The sequence below is a fragment of the Schistocerca americana genome, chromosome 3 (assembly GCF_021461395.2).
Source record: "Schistocerca americana isolate TAMUIC-IGC-003095 chromosome 3, iqSchAmer2.1, whole genome shotgun sequence".
NCBI lineage: Eukaryota > Metazoa > Arthropoda > Insecta > Orthoptera > Acrididae > Schistocerca > Schistocerca americana.
Window position 1 is genome coordinate 611412425 of NC_060121.1, and position 17362 is coordinate 611429786.

Here is a 17362-nt window from a genome sequence, read left to right on the forward strand (position 1 = left end):
AAGACACTGAAATGTCGTAGTGATATTTCCTGTTATCATTTTGGAAGTACGTCAGGTACACCAAACAGTGGGACCATAATAACGTCTTCATCGCTCACAGTGGTGGACAGCATGTCGTGTCAACACCACGCTCTTACAAGGCACACCAACGTAGAATTAGTGCAAAAACCAAATATAGTGCTCCATGATTATGAGGATGGACAGGACAAATGGATATTACAGTAATTCCAGGTAGTTAGGTCAGAAGGTGAAGGACATTAAGTCACAGTCTAGTCTTGATTACATTAGTAGTTTGTGGCATTCATAGCCCAGTTATTGAACATTTCTGTACCATGTATTTAGTATTACAGAATAATGTTCATAAAATTAAATTATTGGCATCTTGGGTAATCGTATTACAATAAACAGTGGCAGTCCTTGGCCAGTCACTAAGCATATTTAGTATGACAGAATAATGTTCATCAAAAGTCATAATTGAAAAGGAGAGTCAATTATTGGCATAATTAATAACATAATTCATTTAGTTACATTAATTATTGGCACTCAGTGGCCAGTTACCAAAATATGAAAAGTCATCATTGAAAACAGGAGCTAATTAATGGCATAATTAATAACATAATTCATTTAGTTATATTAATTATCGGCACTTAATGGCCAGCAAGTATTGAATAGTATAAAACATTGTTCATCATTCAGTATTATTCAGAACTCTCTTAAATGAGTAGCATTATTTGAAACTGGTGATACACACCATTAAGAAGTCATGATTAAAAATCAGTTAATTACAGTCATAGCATTAATAATCATGGGCATTATAAGTAGTCTCATTACAATAAACAGTGGCAGTTATTTGCCAGTTACAAAGCATTATATATATATATATATATATATATATATATATATATATATATATATTTGTATCATTAAAAAGTCATTACTGAACTGACATACTATTCAGAGCTGATCAGTATTATTCAGAATTCTCTTAAACTAGTAGCATTATTTGGGACTGGTAATACATTTTTTTTTGTTTTTGTGCTAGCAATGCATTGCGTTGGGATCGATAATTAATTGCTGAGGCATAACAATATTAGCTTTTAACCTATTGCTGCAAATGAGGATAGGTATCGTCATTCGTCATGAGTCAGCTGTAGCAAAGTTATGTAACAAGGCAGTATATGTGATCACATTTATAAATGATAGACACAAACAGGTAAAAAATAAAAATGCAAGTACTAGAACCGGTATAATAAGTAACAGGTTTAGTAAGTATCATGAAAAGCTTCTCCTGAAAAGAAGAAAAATAATACAAAATAGATTATTGAGCTGAAACAAGAAACGCATACTATGCTGAAAAGTAGTGAACTTCGAATTAACAGGTAGTGAAATGCGTATAAAAATGCGTTCCATAGCTGTCCTTTCCAAAACCTTCAGTCATCATACCATACGATATAAAACATACTGTCAAAACAAACTGCAACAAATACTTAAATAACTACATAGCATAAATACATAAACTTCAACATCATCCTCATCTGTAAAGAAAAACTTCATTATCCATATTATCTTAACTTCATTATTATCATCACCTGTAAAGAAAAACTTCATTATTCATAGTAGCATATTCTTCATCATTACTCTTCATCAGCATTCATCATCATCTGCAAAAAATCACTTCATTATTCATTACACAACTATTCCTTATCTAGCATATTTCATCACTTAAAACTAAGATGTGTAGTTCTGTCTGACAGCCTGCATCAATCGCCTTGTATTCTGAAAGAAAAAATTAGTTAAGACTGCTATTCTACGATGTGTATAGTATATTCTTGTTAATGCTTGTTAATTCTGATCCATTTACTCTTTCTCATAAGGAGTTTGTATCTTCTTTCGTCTATTCCGTGGTTGAAATTCCCATTTCTGTTTAATTTATTTCCTTTACGTATTATTTCTTTCTGAAATTGATGAACAAAGATTAATGCCTTGCATTTAAATCGTATACCCACTAAATAATGACTGGTTTATGGTAACATAATTAAGCATACAGCATAACATGACAGAAAACGTAATATGTCAAAAGCATAGACAGTGTTCAAAGGCAAAAATGTACTGAGAATATCACAATGCAGCAGAAAAAAAAGAACAATGTAAAATAGTCACGATGTTGAGATATCACAGGGCAAAAAATGTCAAAGTCAACTGGTGTGTTATACCTTAACTATTTCACAGTGCATACAAACAAAACATGAAAACAATCGTACATACTTAAAAAAGACAAAATGTGATGTTCGTTGTGTTCAGCTTGTATGTAGTGTAGTTAATAGAGGCGACAATTAAAGACTTTAATGGAGAGAGAATTTGATAAAATTAATACGTCACTACATAGAATTGCATAATTATTCATAAAATGCGTAAGTTCACCTGGAAAATATGCACGGTCTAATGTGTAACAACAAGAAAAGCGACCTGCTAACCTTACCTTGCCGGGCACTTGGCAAGAAAAAATACGATAATCATCAATAATTAGTCATGTGAATATAATTGCATAAATGTTCATAAAAATTAGCAAATAGCATTACAGCGTGATAAATCGTAAAGTATGTTCACTCAATAAAGGGTTTTATGTTGGATAAGTGGTGGTTTCCATTCGATTTTCTGGTTCTCAGAGTTTCGACGTGTACTACATTGGGGTGAGGAATACTGCGAATCCGATATGGACCTGCGTATAGAAGTTCAAATTTACTGCACTTACCTTTTAATTTGCTGGATAAATAGTGTGTTCGTACTAATATCTTCTGTCCAATATGAAAGTCACGGCGTGTACAAACCTGTTTTTGCTGTCTTCTCCGGCGCTCTGCGGCACGTTTGATGTTGTTCAGCGCAATGTCAATTATTTCATGGTGTCGTAATCGACGACAGGTAGGGAAGTTTACTAATTCTTTAATTTTGTTTGGTGGTTCAACGTTTTTCAGTATAACAGACGGAGATAGCATAGTGGATTCATTTGGAATGGAATTAATTACATCTTGGAATGAGAATATGTGTGTATCCCAATTAATGCAATTAATGTGTCTTTTGTGGCAGTATATTCTACACAGTTTACCAATTTCTTTCATTAATCGTTCACAAGGGTTCGAAGAAGCGTGGTACTTGGATATATAGATCGGAGAAATGTTTCTAGCTCGTAACATGCGTGTCCATATAGCAGATCGAAATTGTGATCCATTATCGGAAATTACTCTCATCACATGCCCTACATGAAATAGAAAATGTTTTACAAATGCTTTCGAAACAGTTTTAGCAGTAGCTTTGCGTAACGAAGTGAAAGTAACAAATTTTGAAGTGAGTTCAACAGCGACAAAGATGTAGCAGTAACCTCTATTAGTTCTCGGAATTGGACCAAAAATGTCTACTGCAGCCATATGTCTTAATTTAACAGGTATAATGGGATATAATGGAGGAATGTGTGAAGTGTTGTCTGACTTAGCTTTCTGGCAAATTTTACATGACGCTAAAACTCGTCGTATACGTTTTTCCACGTTGGTAAAATAACAGTTCTGTCTCAGTATAAGAAAACATTTTCTGGCTCCGTAATGTGCATAACTTAAATGAGTGTACCAGATTAATTTGTTAACCAGTTCGTCAGGAATGCATAATAACCAATTGTTGCTGTCAGGATGAGAGCGGCGAAACAGAATGTCATTGCGTACTGTGTAATGGTTTCTAATCGTAACGTTATTCTTATCTTGCCAAAGGTGTTTAATTTATTTCCACACGTTGTCTTTATTTTGTTCTTTTGCTATGTCCTGTAATGACGACGAAATAAAATTTTCAAATGCAACTTGTTGAATGTACATGACACTGAAATTTGCTTTGCAGAAGTTGGTTGCTACGTCTTGCTTATTGTTGCTGAGAGAACGCGATAGTGCGTCTGCTATAACATTTTGTGTGCCGGCAATGTGAACTATGTAAAATTAAATTCCTGTAAATAAAGTTTCCGTCTGCTTAATCTGTCGTGAGTGAATTTAGCCGAGAGTAAGAATTGTATAGCTCTATGGTCTGTGTAAACCGTGGCATGTCTGCCATAAATTAAGTGGCGAAATCTCGTGAAAGCCCATACAACACATAACGTTTCAAGTTCTGTAACGGAATAATTTCGTTCAGCAGGCGACAGAATGCGGCTTGCAAATGCGATGTTTTTAATTACTGTACAATTCAATTTCCTGAAAAATATGTACGCCTAAAGCGGTGTTAGAGCTGTCGGTGGCAATGGAAAAATTTTTGGTAAGATCTGGATGCGATAAAAGTGGAGCATTCAACAAGGCATGTTTCAGGTTCACGAATTCAGAATGTGCTTGCTTATCCCATGACCAAATAGTGTTTTTACCTGTTAATTGGCATAATCTAGGTGTGTCTAAAGCAGAGTGATGAATAAATTTACGAAAAAAGTTAATTAAGCCCAAAAAACTGCGTAGTTGCTTTTTTTGTCGTAGGAACAGTAATATTACGTAGAGCTTGAAGTTTTTCCGGGTCAGGCGCAATGCCTTCTGCTGAAATTACATGTCCAAGAAATTTTATGGAAGTTTTGCCAAAGTGCGATTTACTAAGATTAACTGTAAGTCCTTGTGCATGAAAAGTTTGTAACAGTCGTTCAAGAATCATATTGTGTTCAGACCAGTTAGCTTCTGCGATAAGAATGTCGTCTACGTACGTCGTAATTCTGTCTTTAAGTTCTGTCGGAAGTATTGTGTTCAAACCGCGAATAAAAGCTGCAGAAGAAATAGTTAAGCCGAACGGTAATTTACAAAATTGATAACAGTCACCAAAACAGAGAAAAGCTGTGTATTTTCTGCAATTCGGATTAAGCTGAATTTGTCAAAATCCCGATTTCAAATCTAGTGTGGAATAAATAGCTGTACCGTGAAATTTCTGAAGAAGTTCCTCTAATGTCTGTGGTCGATCTGTTTCATTAATAATTATGTCATTAATGTGACGTGAATCAAGTACGAGGCGAAGTGAGCCATCTTTTTTCTTAACAATATGTAACGGGTTTATGTACGGACTAACTGCTGGTTCTATGATTCCTTGATCGAGCATATCCTGCAATTCTTTTTTAACTTGTTCTCTGTGGATATATGGAATGGGATAATGCTTTGCTTTAAATGTATCGTGCTGTTTGACTTGAAATTCATACATAAAACCGGACATAGTACCAGGAATGTTGTCAAAAACTGGAGCTTGCTGTAAAAGAATTTTGTGTAATTGCGTTCGTTCGTCGTCTGTATTTGCACTGCTTTGTTTAACTTTTTCAGAAATCATTTGCATTACGTCGTAGTCAGCTTCGTCTGGAGTGTTATAGTTATGTACGTACGTATCTGCGAACAATGTGGAATTACAGTCTATGTTACGTGTTGCGGAAATGACCTCTGCGCGGTTGTTTGTTCTTCCGCAGATAATGAATGCTGAAACTCTAAAGCCAATTCTATATTTTCATCCTTCAACATTAAATAAGAATTCTGAAAATCGATAACTGCATCGTGTTGTACCAGAAAATTCGTACCTAAAATAACGTCTGTTGTCAATAAAGGAACAATCCAAAAATTTGAGTGAAATGTGTGACCTGCAATACAAAATGATAAATGCGTCTGTAATTTAACGTCTATTCCTTTACTCGATACTGCTCCTTTTACTTTCGTTTTGCCTAATGGTAATGTAGGATACGTATCCTGTTTGTTGCACTAGTTAAAAGTTTCTTCATTTATTACTGACATAGGTGATCCTGAATCGATTACTGCTGAAAATTTCGATGAACCAATTTTAATTTCGATGACAGGATGTGAAATGGTTTTCTGAACAACTGGTCTTTCCTGCAAAAGAGTGTTTCTGATGTCGTCAAAAGTAATTACATTTTCGTGAACAACATTTTGCGTGTCAAAAGTAGTGTTTGTGTTATTGGAAGATGCGATCTTTACTGTATCTAGTCAAATTCTATCTGACGTGTTACTATTATCAGGAGGATGCTGTGGCATTTCTATTATTTGAACAGTTCTATTACTTCTTCCAGACGTGTTACGCTCTGGATGATACCTACTGTCGGGTTCATTCATGAGAATAGGTTCTTGCGGATAATTTTGCTGTTGGTATGACCGACTGTTATTATATGTACGCTGATAATCGTGCTCATCGTTTTTACGTCTGTCGTGATAGTCATTCCTATACGGTGCATTGTGATAGGAATTGAAATACTGTGTTTTCTGTACGTAGTTGTTTCTCTGCTGCCGTGCGTTACTGTTTGTTGTACCAGGGACTATACGTTCACGCGGCGAAACATTAAAGTTTGGTTGACCTTGTGCATTACATTGTTGGTTAGGTATTCTAACCGGATGACTTTCATGCTGTTGCGGTGAAAAACGTCTATTGTTACTAAAATGTGGTTCCTGTTGCTCATAATTTTGACGATATTGATAATTCGAATTTTGTCTGTGATTTAAGTTCTGGTAGTTGTCGTTCCTAAAGCGTCTGTTACTTTTCCTGTTGAAATTACGTCCCTGATCATAATGACTGTAAGTTTGTTGACCTTGACTATTATGTGAAAAAATTTTTGTTCACGAAAGAATAATCTGATTGCTGCACTTCTAAAAGCTGCAGCAGATCCCTGAATGCCGAAATATTTTCTTTTTGCTGACCCGTCAGAAGTGACACTCTTAATGACCGTGGTAATTTAGATATGCATAATTGAATGAGTGCAGATTCACTATACGACTCACTTAAATACTGGTTTTGTTGCACCATGTGCTCAAAAAATTGCGTCACACTCGGAAAATTTGAGTTCTCATAATTTGGCAAACTAATTAGTTGATCTTTAATTCCGCGCTGTGTCGTCTTCGACCAATACGCCGACAGAAAAGCATTCTGAAACTCATCTACCAAGTAACATTGTCTCGCGATCGGTCTCATACGAGTTACCGGTTCGCCTTCCAAAAAACTGCAAATAAATTCAAGTTTGTGTGTTACAGGCCAAGTCGGTGGAAAAGCAAAGCTAAATTGTTGAATCCAATCCAGTGGGTGAATCTGTGTTCTGTCATTCTTAAACACTTTAAATTTTCTAACTGACAGAAAATGTTTGTAATCAAAATTATCGTCTCTATGTGATGGAACAGGTTCAGGATTGTAAGAGAATCTATTGAACTGTGGTTGTTCGGAATCAAAGTCGTGTACTCTCTGTTGATTTCCTAAATTATACGCACTGCGTGAGTCTGACAAACGTTCACAAAGTGGCGTCTGCTGTGATGTGTTAAACGCTGAAACATTTTTTATCTCTGTTACCTCTTGCTGTAAACTTGACAATTTTCTGCGTAATGTGTTATTAGATGAATCGATCTCATTAATTGTCTGCTGTAAATTTTGAAATTCAGGTGTTTGGTTAAATGAAACCGGTGGAGTATCGTCTGATTTATTGTCATTAGTACTTTCGATAACATCAATACGACTGGCCAATTCATGATATTTTTCAGTCAGTATTTTTACCTGATCATCGTTTTTAGTGTCAGTAGTATTAATCTGCTTTTGTAATTTCAGTGTGGTTTCGTTCAATTTTTTAACGTCAGCTTTCACGACATCGGAATCCTGTGTTAGTTCTAATTGTTCGAGTCTGTCGGTCACTGTTTGAAAATCTGTTGTGTATGTGTCCGTTTTCGATTTAAGATCGGAAATTTCGTCACGTAATTCTGTGTTTGACTGTTTGATGGTATTAATTTCGTCGGACACTGTAGCAATATTGTTGTCTACATACGATTTTGCCTTCGCAAACATTTTACGTTTGTCTTCTTGTCTCTGTGCTGTGATTGTTTCCATTACTTGACGTTTTACTTTATTTTGATCCTGTATGAATTTGCGGAAACGTGTATCACTGTTTTGTATGTGAAGATCAAAACGTTCGTTAATTTGAGAGTTCTGTTGTTCGAATTTCGCGTCAATCTTTTCATCCATTGTGCGCGAAAGTTCTGCTGTCATTGCTTTAAATTCGTCGCGTAATTGTGTAGCCTTTTCAGAGCATTGTTTAGCGACTGTACTGATTTCCGCTCTAAGTGTTTCTGTTGTGGCTGTTTGCATTTCCCTTAATTCTTGAGCAACAGATCTAATTTCTTCGCTACTTTTCTTTGAACAAGCCTCAATTTCCTCGCGTAACTGTAGCTTAGTATCATGACATTGCGCAGCAACGTCTCTAATTTGTTCACTAAGCTGTCTCGAATTGTTGTCTAATTTTTCACTCTGTTTGTCTTGTTTTTCATTAAGTTGTTTGAATTCTTCCCTAAATTGTAGCAGTATTGCCATAATTGGATCCGAGCCAAAATTAGCATTTCTATTATCTGTACTGTTTAATGGTGTATCTGCAATTGTCTCGCTTTCTGTAACCATTTGGTTATTCTGAGATTTACAAAAAGGTCTGCTTATCGAATCTCCACTGTGCGTCCCTATTTCGGAATTAAATGTATCCTTCGTACTTTCAGTACACTGTCCATTTTCATTAGAAAAATTTGTCTGTACGTTACTTGAATTTTTCAAACCTGGTGTGTTAAGCTGGGCAGCGCTCATTACAATAGGGCTCCCCGCGTCATCAATTGTCGTCAAGTTAACAGAGGAGACAATTGAGTTCGTTTGCTCACCACTAAGATAATAATCATCATTAGAGGTTGGAACACACCGATTGTCGGTGAACGCAGGATTGTCATCGTTACACTGCGTGTCACAATTATTATCAGTCACGTTGTTTAAGTCGGTAATTTCGTTCATAATACCTCGCGATACACTATTCACAGTCTTTCGCGGCATTTTTACAATAGTCACAATTATTCACAAAACAAATAAGCACAATACAAAAGCAACACACAAATACAACAGAGCAACGAATTTCCGATGATCTGAGGAAAGAAAGTCATAAAATTAGTAAAAGCGTTGCGCCAAATGCTAATTGTATTTAAGCAAATAAGAGCAGATATCTGGCTACGTTTCAGAAGATTCTCAACGAAATACGATCCTGGACCGGATGTCGCCAAGTGTAACCTCCCCACAAAAATTTAAATGATAATACTCAAATGTAAATGCACATAGAGCTAAGTGTAACCTCCCAGCAATTAAATTTAAAGGCAATGACAATTAAATGAAAAACAATAGCAATCTGACCCAAGTGTAAGCTCCCCAAAAAATGAAAGCCAATTCAATGATAATGAAATCTGTCACAATGAAAAATACAAATAGACCGAAATGTCGATCTTTAGGCCCTGATTAAACTCAAATTCTTACCTCAGTAAAACTGCATCTGCTCTTATTTTTCGCCATAGCTTGGAGGAAATGCATCGCAAAATATTTTTTTTTGAATTTTAAGGGAACTTTTCTTTAAGGAAATGTAAGGCAAATATTCTTTCAAAAAATGATTATTTGTTAAAATTGGTTGGTTTAGAAACAAAATTATTATTGGGGCGATTCTTGAACAAATTAGTTACAGTTAATTTACATTACATTATCAAATGCGCGCAATGCTGCTTCATTACCTTATTTAAAAAAATACCTCGTCCTGAATCTTGACCAGAGTGCCATGTCGACGCCCGCCGACTCCTCACACACAACTGCTAACTCCCTACATGCAACTGAACTCTACTGCGACTCGACCGCAACTGCACTCTCGCGCTACTGCCTCGCTACTGAACACTCGCGCGGCCAAGCGCAGACTAGGAACTCTCTGGTCAAAGATTTTATCATGCCTCACCATCGCTGCTACATAACATACGTGTTTCAAGGTCTCTTTAATTTTCTTGTAGGCAGTATCTATCTTACCCCTAGTGAGATAAGCCTCTATATCCTTTCATTTGTCCTCTAGCCATCCCTGCTGTTGCTTTACACGGAACACTGACACAGCATGTACTGTTGCAACATTGATCCCTTTCAGTGGTAGAAAACGCATTACTGTACTTCAACAATGGGCTACGCCATTTTGTTTTGATTTTTCTAGCAGTGTACTAGTAATTAAGTACGAGGTGCGTTCAATAAGTAACGTAATACATTTTTCCGTAAGCTGGTTGATTTTATGCAGAATTTCTGTACACCATATTATTCCCTACTCTTTTGCTACAAAATCGTATGTTTCAACATAATATCCGTTAAATGCGACACCCCTACACCACCTTACTGGGAGGGCCTGTATGCCCACATACGTCGGAGCCATCGTCTGCTGGATCAATAACCTTTCCATCATCCACAAATTGCTTCCTACGGAGTGCATCCTTGATTGGATGGAAGCCGGAAGGTGCGAGATACAGGCTGTAGGGTGGATGAGGAATAGCCGTCCAATGAAGTTTTGTGAGCTGCTCTCATGTGAACAGACGTGTGTGAGGCCTTTTATTGTCTTGGAGATGGAGAAGTTCATTTCATTTTTGTGGCAATGAACACACCGAAGTCGTTTTCTTTCAATTTCCTGAGATTAGCACAAAACACTTCCCACTTGATCGTTGCTCCATGAGGGAGGACATCAAACAGAATAGCCGCTTCGGAGTCCCAGAAAACTATCACCATAATTTTACTGACTGAGGGCGCAGCTTTGCACTTCTTCTGAAGCAAGGTGAGTGGAGACACTCCGTGGATGGCTGTTTTGTTTTCAGTTCGAAGTGGTTAACCTATGTTCACTGCGTGTGACAATGTTCGATAAAAAGTAGTCACGATCAGCCTTTTACAATTCCGCACAAATGGTCCTTCTCTGCTCTTTATGCTCTCCTGTTAGCTGGCGAGAAACCCGGCAGACACACGCCTTTGAGAACCCCAACTGGTGGACGAGGGTATCAGCGCTATCAACAGAGACATCCAGTTGACCAGCGAGGTGTTTGCTCACCTCGAATGAGAGTATCTGCACATCCTAACTTTGCAGCAATCACAGATGTGTGCTGCCGGCCGATTCACGTGAGATCGATCTGATTTGCGAGACCTTGTTGCGATGGTGACAGATGTCTCCCCTAATAGTTCAACCTGCTTCCATCCCCTGCTAGGTGTCTGTAAACATTCTGCAAGCGCCTGTGAATACGTATGATGCTCTGGTTTTCCACCGAAAGAAACTCAATGACAGCTCTCTGCACAGAACGCGCCTCTGTTACAGACGCCATTTTGAAGGCTACGATAGCGCCGCCGCCTACTGGAACTTCAGGAAACAACATTATTTAGCGGGAATATTCCACAATGTCCTACAACAAATACTGCATTTTTTCAATGGGAATTGGCCTAGAAAAAGGTGTATTGCATTACATTAAACGCCAGTTGTAACTTTATTTTACGAGATGTAATTAAAACTCTACGACACCACCTTGCATTTTCTCCAAAGGTTGGTTTCGCTGTCATCTATCTCCTCATAGTCATGTGTGCTTCCAAAGCTAAACATTTCTCTCCTAATCATTCCTGCTTTACCATTTTGCTCTTGTCAGTCTCATATTTTAGATGTCCATATTTCATTTACAAGCTCTGTGTGCAATGTTTTTATATTTTCTCTTTTTCTCAAGTCTTTCAATACATCCAAATTTGTACAATGTTTCTTACAGGGAGTTGTTTCTTTGCCTCATTGTTGCTCTGCTGCCTTCACTGTACCATATCTCAGAGTTTCCTATTCGTATCCATTTGTGCTCCCTATCCCAGTCTCACAGCAACCTCGGGCTCTTCAACTTGCTCTGACATGCCTGTGGTCTTTTATCTTCTGCTGTTTCTTCAGTTTTAATCTGCAGTTTATAACTTAAAAATAATATTCAGAGTCAAAATATGACCCTGGAAAAGCTTTTCAGTTCATACCATGGTTTCGAAAATCTCTATCTTATCAGTATGTAACGTAATTCATCTGAAACCTTTGTGTCTTTACGGGTCTGTTGAACACATAAAACTTTCTTCAATGATTCTTAAACCAAATGTTAGTTTTTTTTTCTATTTGCATCGAAGCACATGCTTGTAATTTTAACATAAACCAAAAACTCTTGCTTACTTCTCAAAATATTAATGGCCAACCAAATATTAGCAAAGAGTAAATTATGTACCGTGCAGGATTCTACGTGGCAGTTTTTCTATTGATTTCTTTCTCCCTAATCACCGTTCTTTTACTTTTTGCTTCTCATAGTTTTCCTGTTATCTGATTACAGCTCCCTCCCCTGCAATCAAAATTATATTTTTGTCACTCTGAACGATCCGAATAATTTCTTTTACCTCTAACGATTTGAATAATTTATTTTACCGCTCTACACATTCTTTCAATCTCTTCATCTCCTGCGGTGCTAGTAGGCATATGGGAGGTGCTGGATTTGTATGTCTGCTGTGTGGATTAACTACTGACGAATATGCTGATTACTACTGACTGTTCACCGGCTTCATTATTAAATCGTTCCTGATTGTTTTTATATTTTACACTACTCGTCTTTATTTTTTTTTTACATTCAATGAGAAACTAAAACCGATGGTTGCATCGTAAATCCCTTTAACAATGTCGTTGCTTGTTTAAATTTATATCTCTGTCTGGATGCTAACCGGCAAGGCACAATATTTTTCGATTATTGTTTATTGTTAACAGGATTGTGATAATACACGTGTGTGGCGTTGCACGAAGTGATTCTTACACATTCACGCTTGTAATCGGCATCCAGGAAAATGCCTATTGACTACTTAGAAGATGAAGGTTTAGCGAAGAATCCGAATCTCAAGTTGGCGCAGTGGAAATTTCGTCTGAGCCTGCATGATCGACGCTTCAACAAGGAACTACAGAAGCAGTTACTGGAGGCAATTAAAAGTGGAGGTAAGTTATTTATTACCTATTGCCGACTGAAATCGGACGTATTTGTGTATTTTCACGAACAGGTAAACTCATGAGCACATTGGCGTTTCGTGACGAATGTTGCCCGCTACACCGAAATAGTTTTTTGAGTAACTAAAGAATTGTAATGAAATTAGACTATATTGCAAAATACCGGTTTTTAGTATTAATTCTTAAGTTACAGCTTGATTTCTTAAATGTTTTATAGACTGTGATAGCGAAATTTTCTTTGCTTGTTTCTGATTTATCAGTAATTCCGTTTTGAAACAAAAATAAAAAACTGCGTGTTACTCTACACATTTCCACCAGTGCGATTAGGGATTACGTATTTGAAAGAAAAGAATCGCCTATGGTCAGCTCCCCAAATAATTTTGAATAGGCAAGTAATTTCAAATATTTGACAAAGACGATTGCCAATTATTTATTCAGTAGTTGGTAGCACCATTTCATATTATTTAATAGTGCAGCACATGTATGGAAATTCTTATAAATATATTTTTGAATCCTAGACAAACGTAAACTTCATTGCACGGAAATAATTACACAAGGCATGTGTGCGATTTACTAAGCAAAGTTCTAAGTGTGTCCACTGTCTCGCGTCTATGGGCGAAGAATCTGTAGTAATTTTACTGTGTGCTGAAGAGGAGGGCACTTGGTAAATGTTACGCCGAATATGTTACAGGCCTCTAAGCTATTGCTACCGCGTGAAGAACTCGAAGCCGACCAATATTTTGATTAGGCTAATTTCACTCTCGTAGTTTACGATGTAGTCGAATGCTGGGTACTTACCGAGTTTAGGGGGAGAAAATTTTCGAAAATATTTTTTCTCACTTTTTGATCATTTAGACTAAGTTGATCTCGAAGATGTTATTTATTTTCATCCCCGATAAAAGCTGACCACGAATATGTTATTTGCAAACATCATTCGAGCTAAATCTTAGCACATCAAAGCACTCGGATAAAATCACTTTATTCAGTTTACACTAAAGTCAAATAACAGTGTAGTTAAGTGTTAGTTCCGTGTTTGTTCTGTGTGTTTGTTCTACTAACTCGTAATGGCTAGAATTTTCCCTGATGTGGCCGAATTTCGTATGATAAATTTGTTATTATGTTGTTGTATTGGTACATTTTGAATAAATGACTATGTTGTTTTACTGTTTCAAAAGTGATGAAAAATATGTCATATTCGTGATCAGCCTAGTCAAATTGACGATAATCGGTATAAAATCAAAGATCTCATGGGTGTCCCCCTAAAGTCAGTAAGTGCCGAATGCTGTTTACGCCGGTAAACATTGTGGTTTAATTTTTACTTTTGCGTGAATTCTCAATTTGTTATGAGTACCTACAGCGTAGCAAGTGTTTTTGTGACAGCACATAACCGCAATTGTTTCCTCAGAACTAATTCACGGCAAGTTGTGTAGGAGTTCTGGATTTTACCTTTTTTTTATTTTAACCTTAGGAACGCAGTATATATCAAGGTTCTGAATAGTCCATTCGATAGTTACCTCTCGGTAAAAACTTCACATTGCCGTAAAAACTTCACATTGCCAACCGCGGTGGCCACGCGGTTCTAGGCGCTGCAGTCCGGAACCGCGCGACTGCTACGGACGCAGGTTCGAATCCTGCCTCGGGCATGGATGTGTGTGATGTCCTTAGGTTGGTTAGGTTTAAGTAGTTCTAAGTTCTAGGGGACTGATGACCTCAGAAGTTAAGTCCCATAGTGCTCAGAGCCATTTAAAAACTTCACCTCTCGCAATTTTAATAAAATTAATGATAAGATTTAGAACCGACACGCAAGAATATTATCTAATATAACGAACTGTGAAATATGATTATTTACGTAACAGACATGCGCATTAAAATTGGCGACAGTGTGGATGTGTTACGTATCATTTGTAAATCGCAGGCATCCCTCGTTTCCATAGATCACCAAAGCCCTTCAATATGCATACGATGAATGGACCAGTTACAATTTGCCGACTGAAGAATACTGACGAATGGGATACAACCCTTCGGCTTTGAAAAATGTCGTCACAGGTTACCCCAGATGGTACGTTGCAAAGACATAGACGATGTTGACAAACACATTAATGTAGTACCGAGAAGACAGATCGTGGATATATATTACGTATTTCCGTATTTCGAACGTAATGTTATATATATCGCTTTTTCGCAGTAGAAAGCTCTAGTATTCTTCTGTTGACCTATATAGGTCAACTGAAGGATGGGATACTAGTGCTAGCGAAAGCGGAAAAAAGCGACAAACGTAAATTTTGTATCCTATTCCTTAGTTGACCTAGATAGGTGAACTGAAGAACAGGATACTGATACTAGGGAATGCGGTTTTTAGTTGACCCATATAGATTAACTGGAAAATAGGATCCTAGTACTAGCGAAGGCGAAAAATGGCAACAAAAATGAAAATTTGTATCCTGTACTGAAGATGACATATATAGGCCATCTGCAGAATAGGATACTGGTACTAGCAAAAAAGCGACTAACGTAAAATTTGTACCCTGCACTTAAGTTGACCTATATAGGTCAACTAAAGAATAGGATACCACCTTCGTAATGCAGCTGAGGTATAAGATGCCACTTTGAGGAACGACTCACTATTCGACAAAGATATAATTCAAAATGTGACACAAATGATTTAAAATTACCACAAGCGTCAAAAAGTATTTCACAGTATCTATGTCTTAATAACACAACAATGGAAAATTCGGGATCGAAAGCCCTACTCACCATGTATCGGAGACGCTGAGTCGCAAATCGGCACAATAAAAAGACTGTCACAAAATGTGCTTGCGCCCCCCCCTCCCCCCCCCCCCCCCACACGCACACACACATTATGACCACAGTCTCTGACAGCTGAAGATTGAAGAATCCTGAAGAATGCGATACAATACGTCGGCTTTGAGAAATGACGTCACAAGTTATCCCAGGTGGAGCATTGCATTGTTAGCTGAGTCTGGCTTCAGCTGCCCAGCTGCCAGAGACTGTGGTCACACCTGTGTGTGTGTGTGTGTGTGTGTGTGTGTGTGTGTGCATAAATATGTTGTCTATTTTCGATAAAGGCCTTGTTGGCCGAAAGCTCATTTTGACAGTCATTTTTCTGTGCCTATCTGCGACTCACCATCCTAATAACACATTAATTCATTTTTATTTGCGATTGTCATGCTTTGCTACATGAGATAATCGATTTATTATCCACGGCTCGAAAATAAACTGATATCTAAGATTAAAATATGACGTCATTGGTCACGGGTTCTGTGTGGATGTGTTTTGTGTCATTTGCAAATCGTAGGCATCTCTCGTTTCCAAAGACTGCCATAGCCCTTCAATAGGCGTACGATGAATGGACCATTTACAATTTTTGGACGCGGAGTGCGGAGTTCGAATTTGATTATGAGTACGTTAAAATAAGTCTTTCGCTTGTCATGTTATACGAAATGGTGTGGCATGGATATTTACTCTTGAGAAAAGGGACACTAAAGGATTTGATACACAACCGAGAAATACGCAACACATCACAATTGGACGCCACAAAACCAGCCTTTCTTGAATTCTGAAAGTATCGTACAGTGATTCACAACAGTCCAGGGCCCTAAAGAAATGTAATAGGGCAATGCGGCGAAACAAGTCATTCTTGCAGGATGAAGGGTAGGGCCTAATACTCAGTTTTAAGTTGACGAAATTTGAACAGTTTTTTGTTACTTTGAGGAACGTATTTAAATAGCTCATGTCAAGCGGGAGGTTTTGCAGAGGACTGAACGAACGTCCCTTATCTTATAGTCATTTGTCACGTCTGGTACCGAACATAACTGCGCGACGCATATTGCTAGCTATATCAGCGGAAATAACCTTTGAATTTTGCTACTGGTTTGAATTTTAATTCATATACCAAACATACCGGTAATCTGGTATCCCCCCTCACCACTATCATTTCCTTACCACGAATCACACCAAACCCGAAGCGTTTTTAAGGTCTGAAGCAACGCTATATCAAAACGCATATTTTCATAATATTAATTTACGGCACAAATATTTAATCAAATATGGGGTCATTTAGGTTTGTCTATAACTGTGATAACTGATAACGCAAATCAATCGTTTAGCTGTTTAGCCCGCCAATTAATCAGTAGAAGTGGAGGGCTATGGGCCGATTATGTTTAGTGTCCGTTCTCTGCCAACCATAGCTATCAAACAATTCTCCCTGCAGCAGCACTGATGTACTGTTGTTGAGTGCTGATACGTAATTTGTAACATTATCATTAAACAATATTTCATTAGATAAAGCGCACTCAATTGCAGTTTTGATTACACAAAACATTTTAGTGTTCATTAGTTAATTTTGATTTCGGAGAATCTCAAGTACGATGAAGCTCCGTTTGTCAACATGAAAACGGCAACGGCGTGAATTAGAGACTTTTTTCGGCATCTACCGATCGGGATCAAGATTGCAGAGCACTTAAAACATTAAACGAATTGTTTTCTCATACTGGCCATGAATTTACGGATTTCACGCCCTTT

General features: G+C 37.5%; 1 protein-coding gene across 1 annotated transcript in view; it reads left to right on the top strand.

Moving 5' to 3' along the window:
• The window catches only part of LOC124607026 (26S proteasome non-ATPase regulatory subunit 6-like), a 190724-nt gene that overhangs the window by 35806 nt on the left and 137556 nt on the right, over positions 1–17362 (top strand). Inside the window, exon 2 of the mRNA XM_047139191.1 lies at positions 12590–12811. Within this exon, the coding sequence (XP_046995147.1) occupies positions 12667–12811 (145 nt within the window). The 5' untranslated portion in view covers positions 12590–12666. The remainder of the gene's footprint in view (positions 1–12589; positions 12812–17362) is intronic.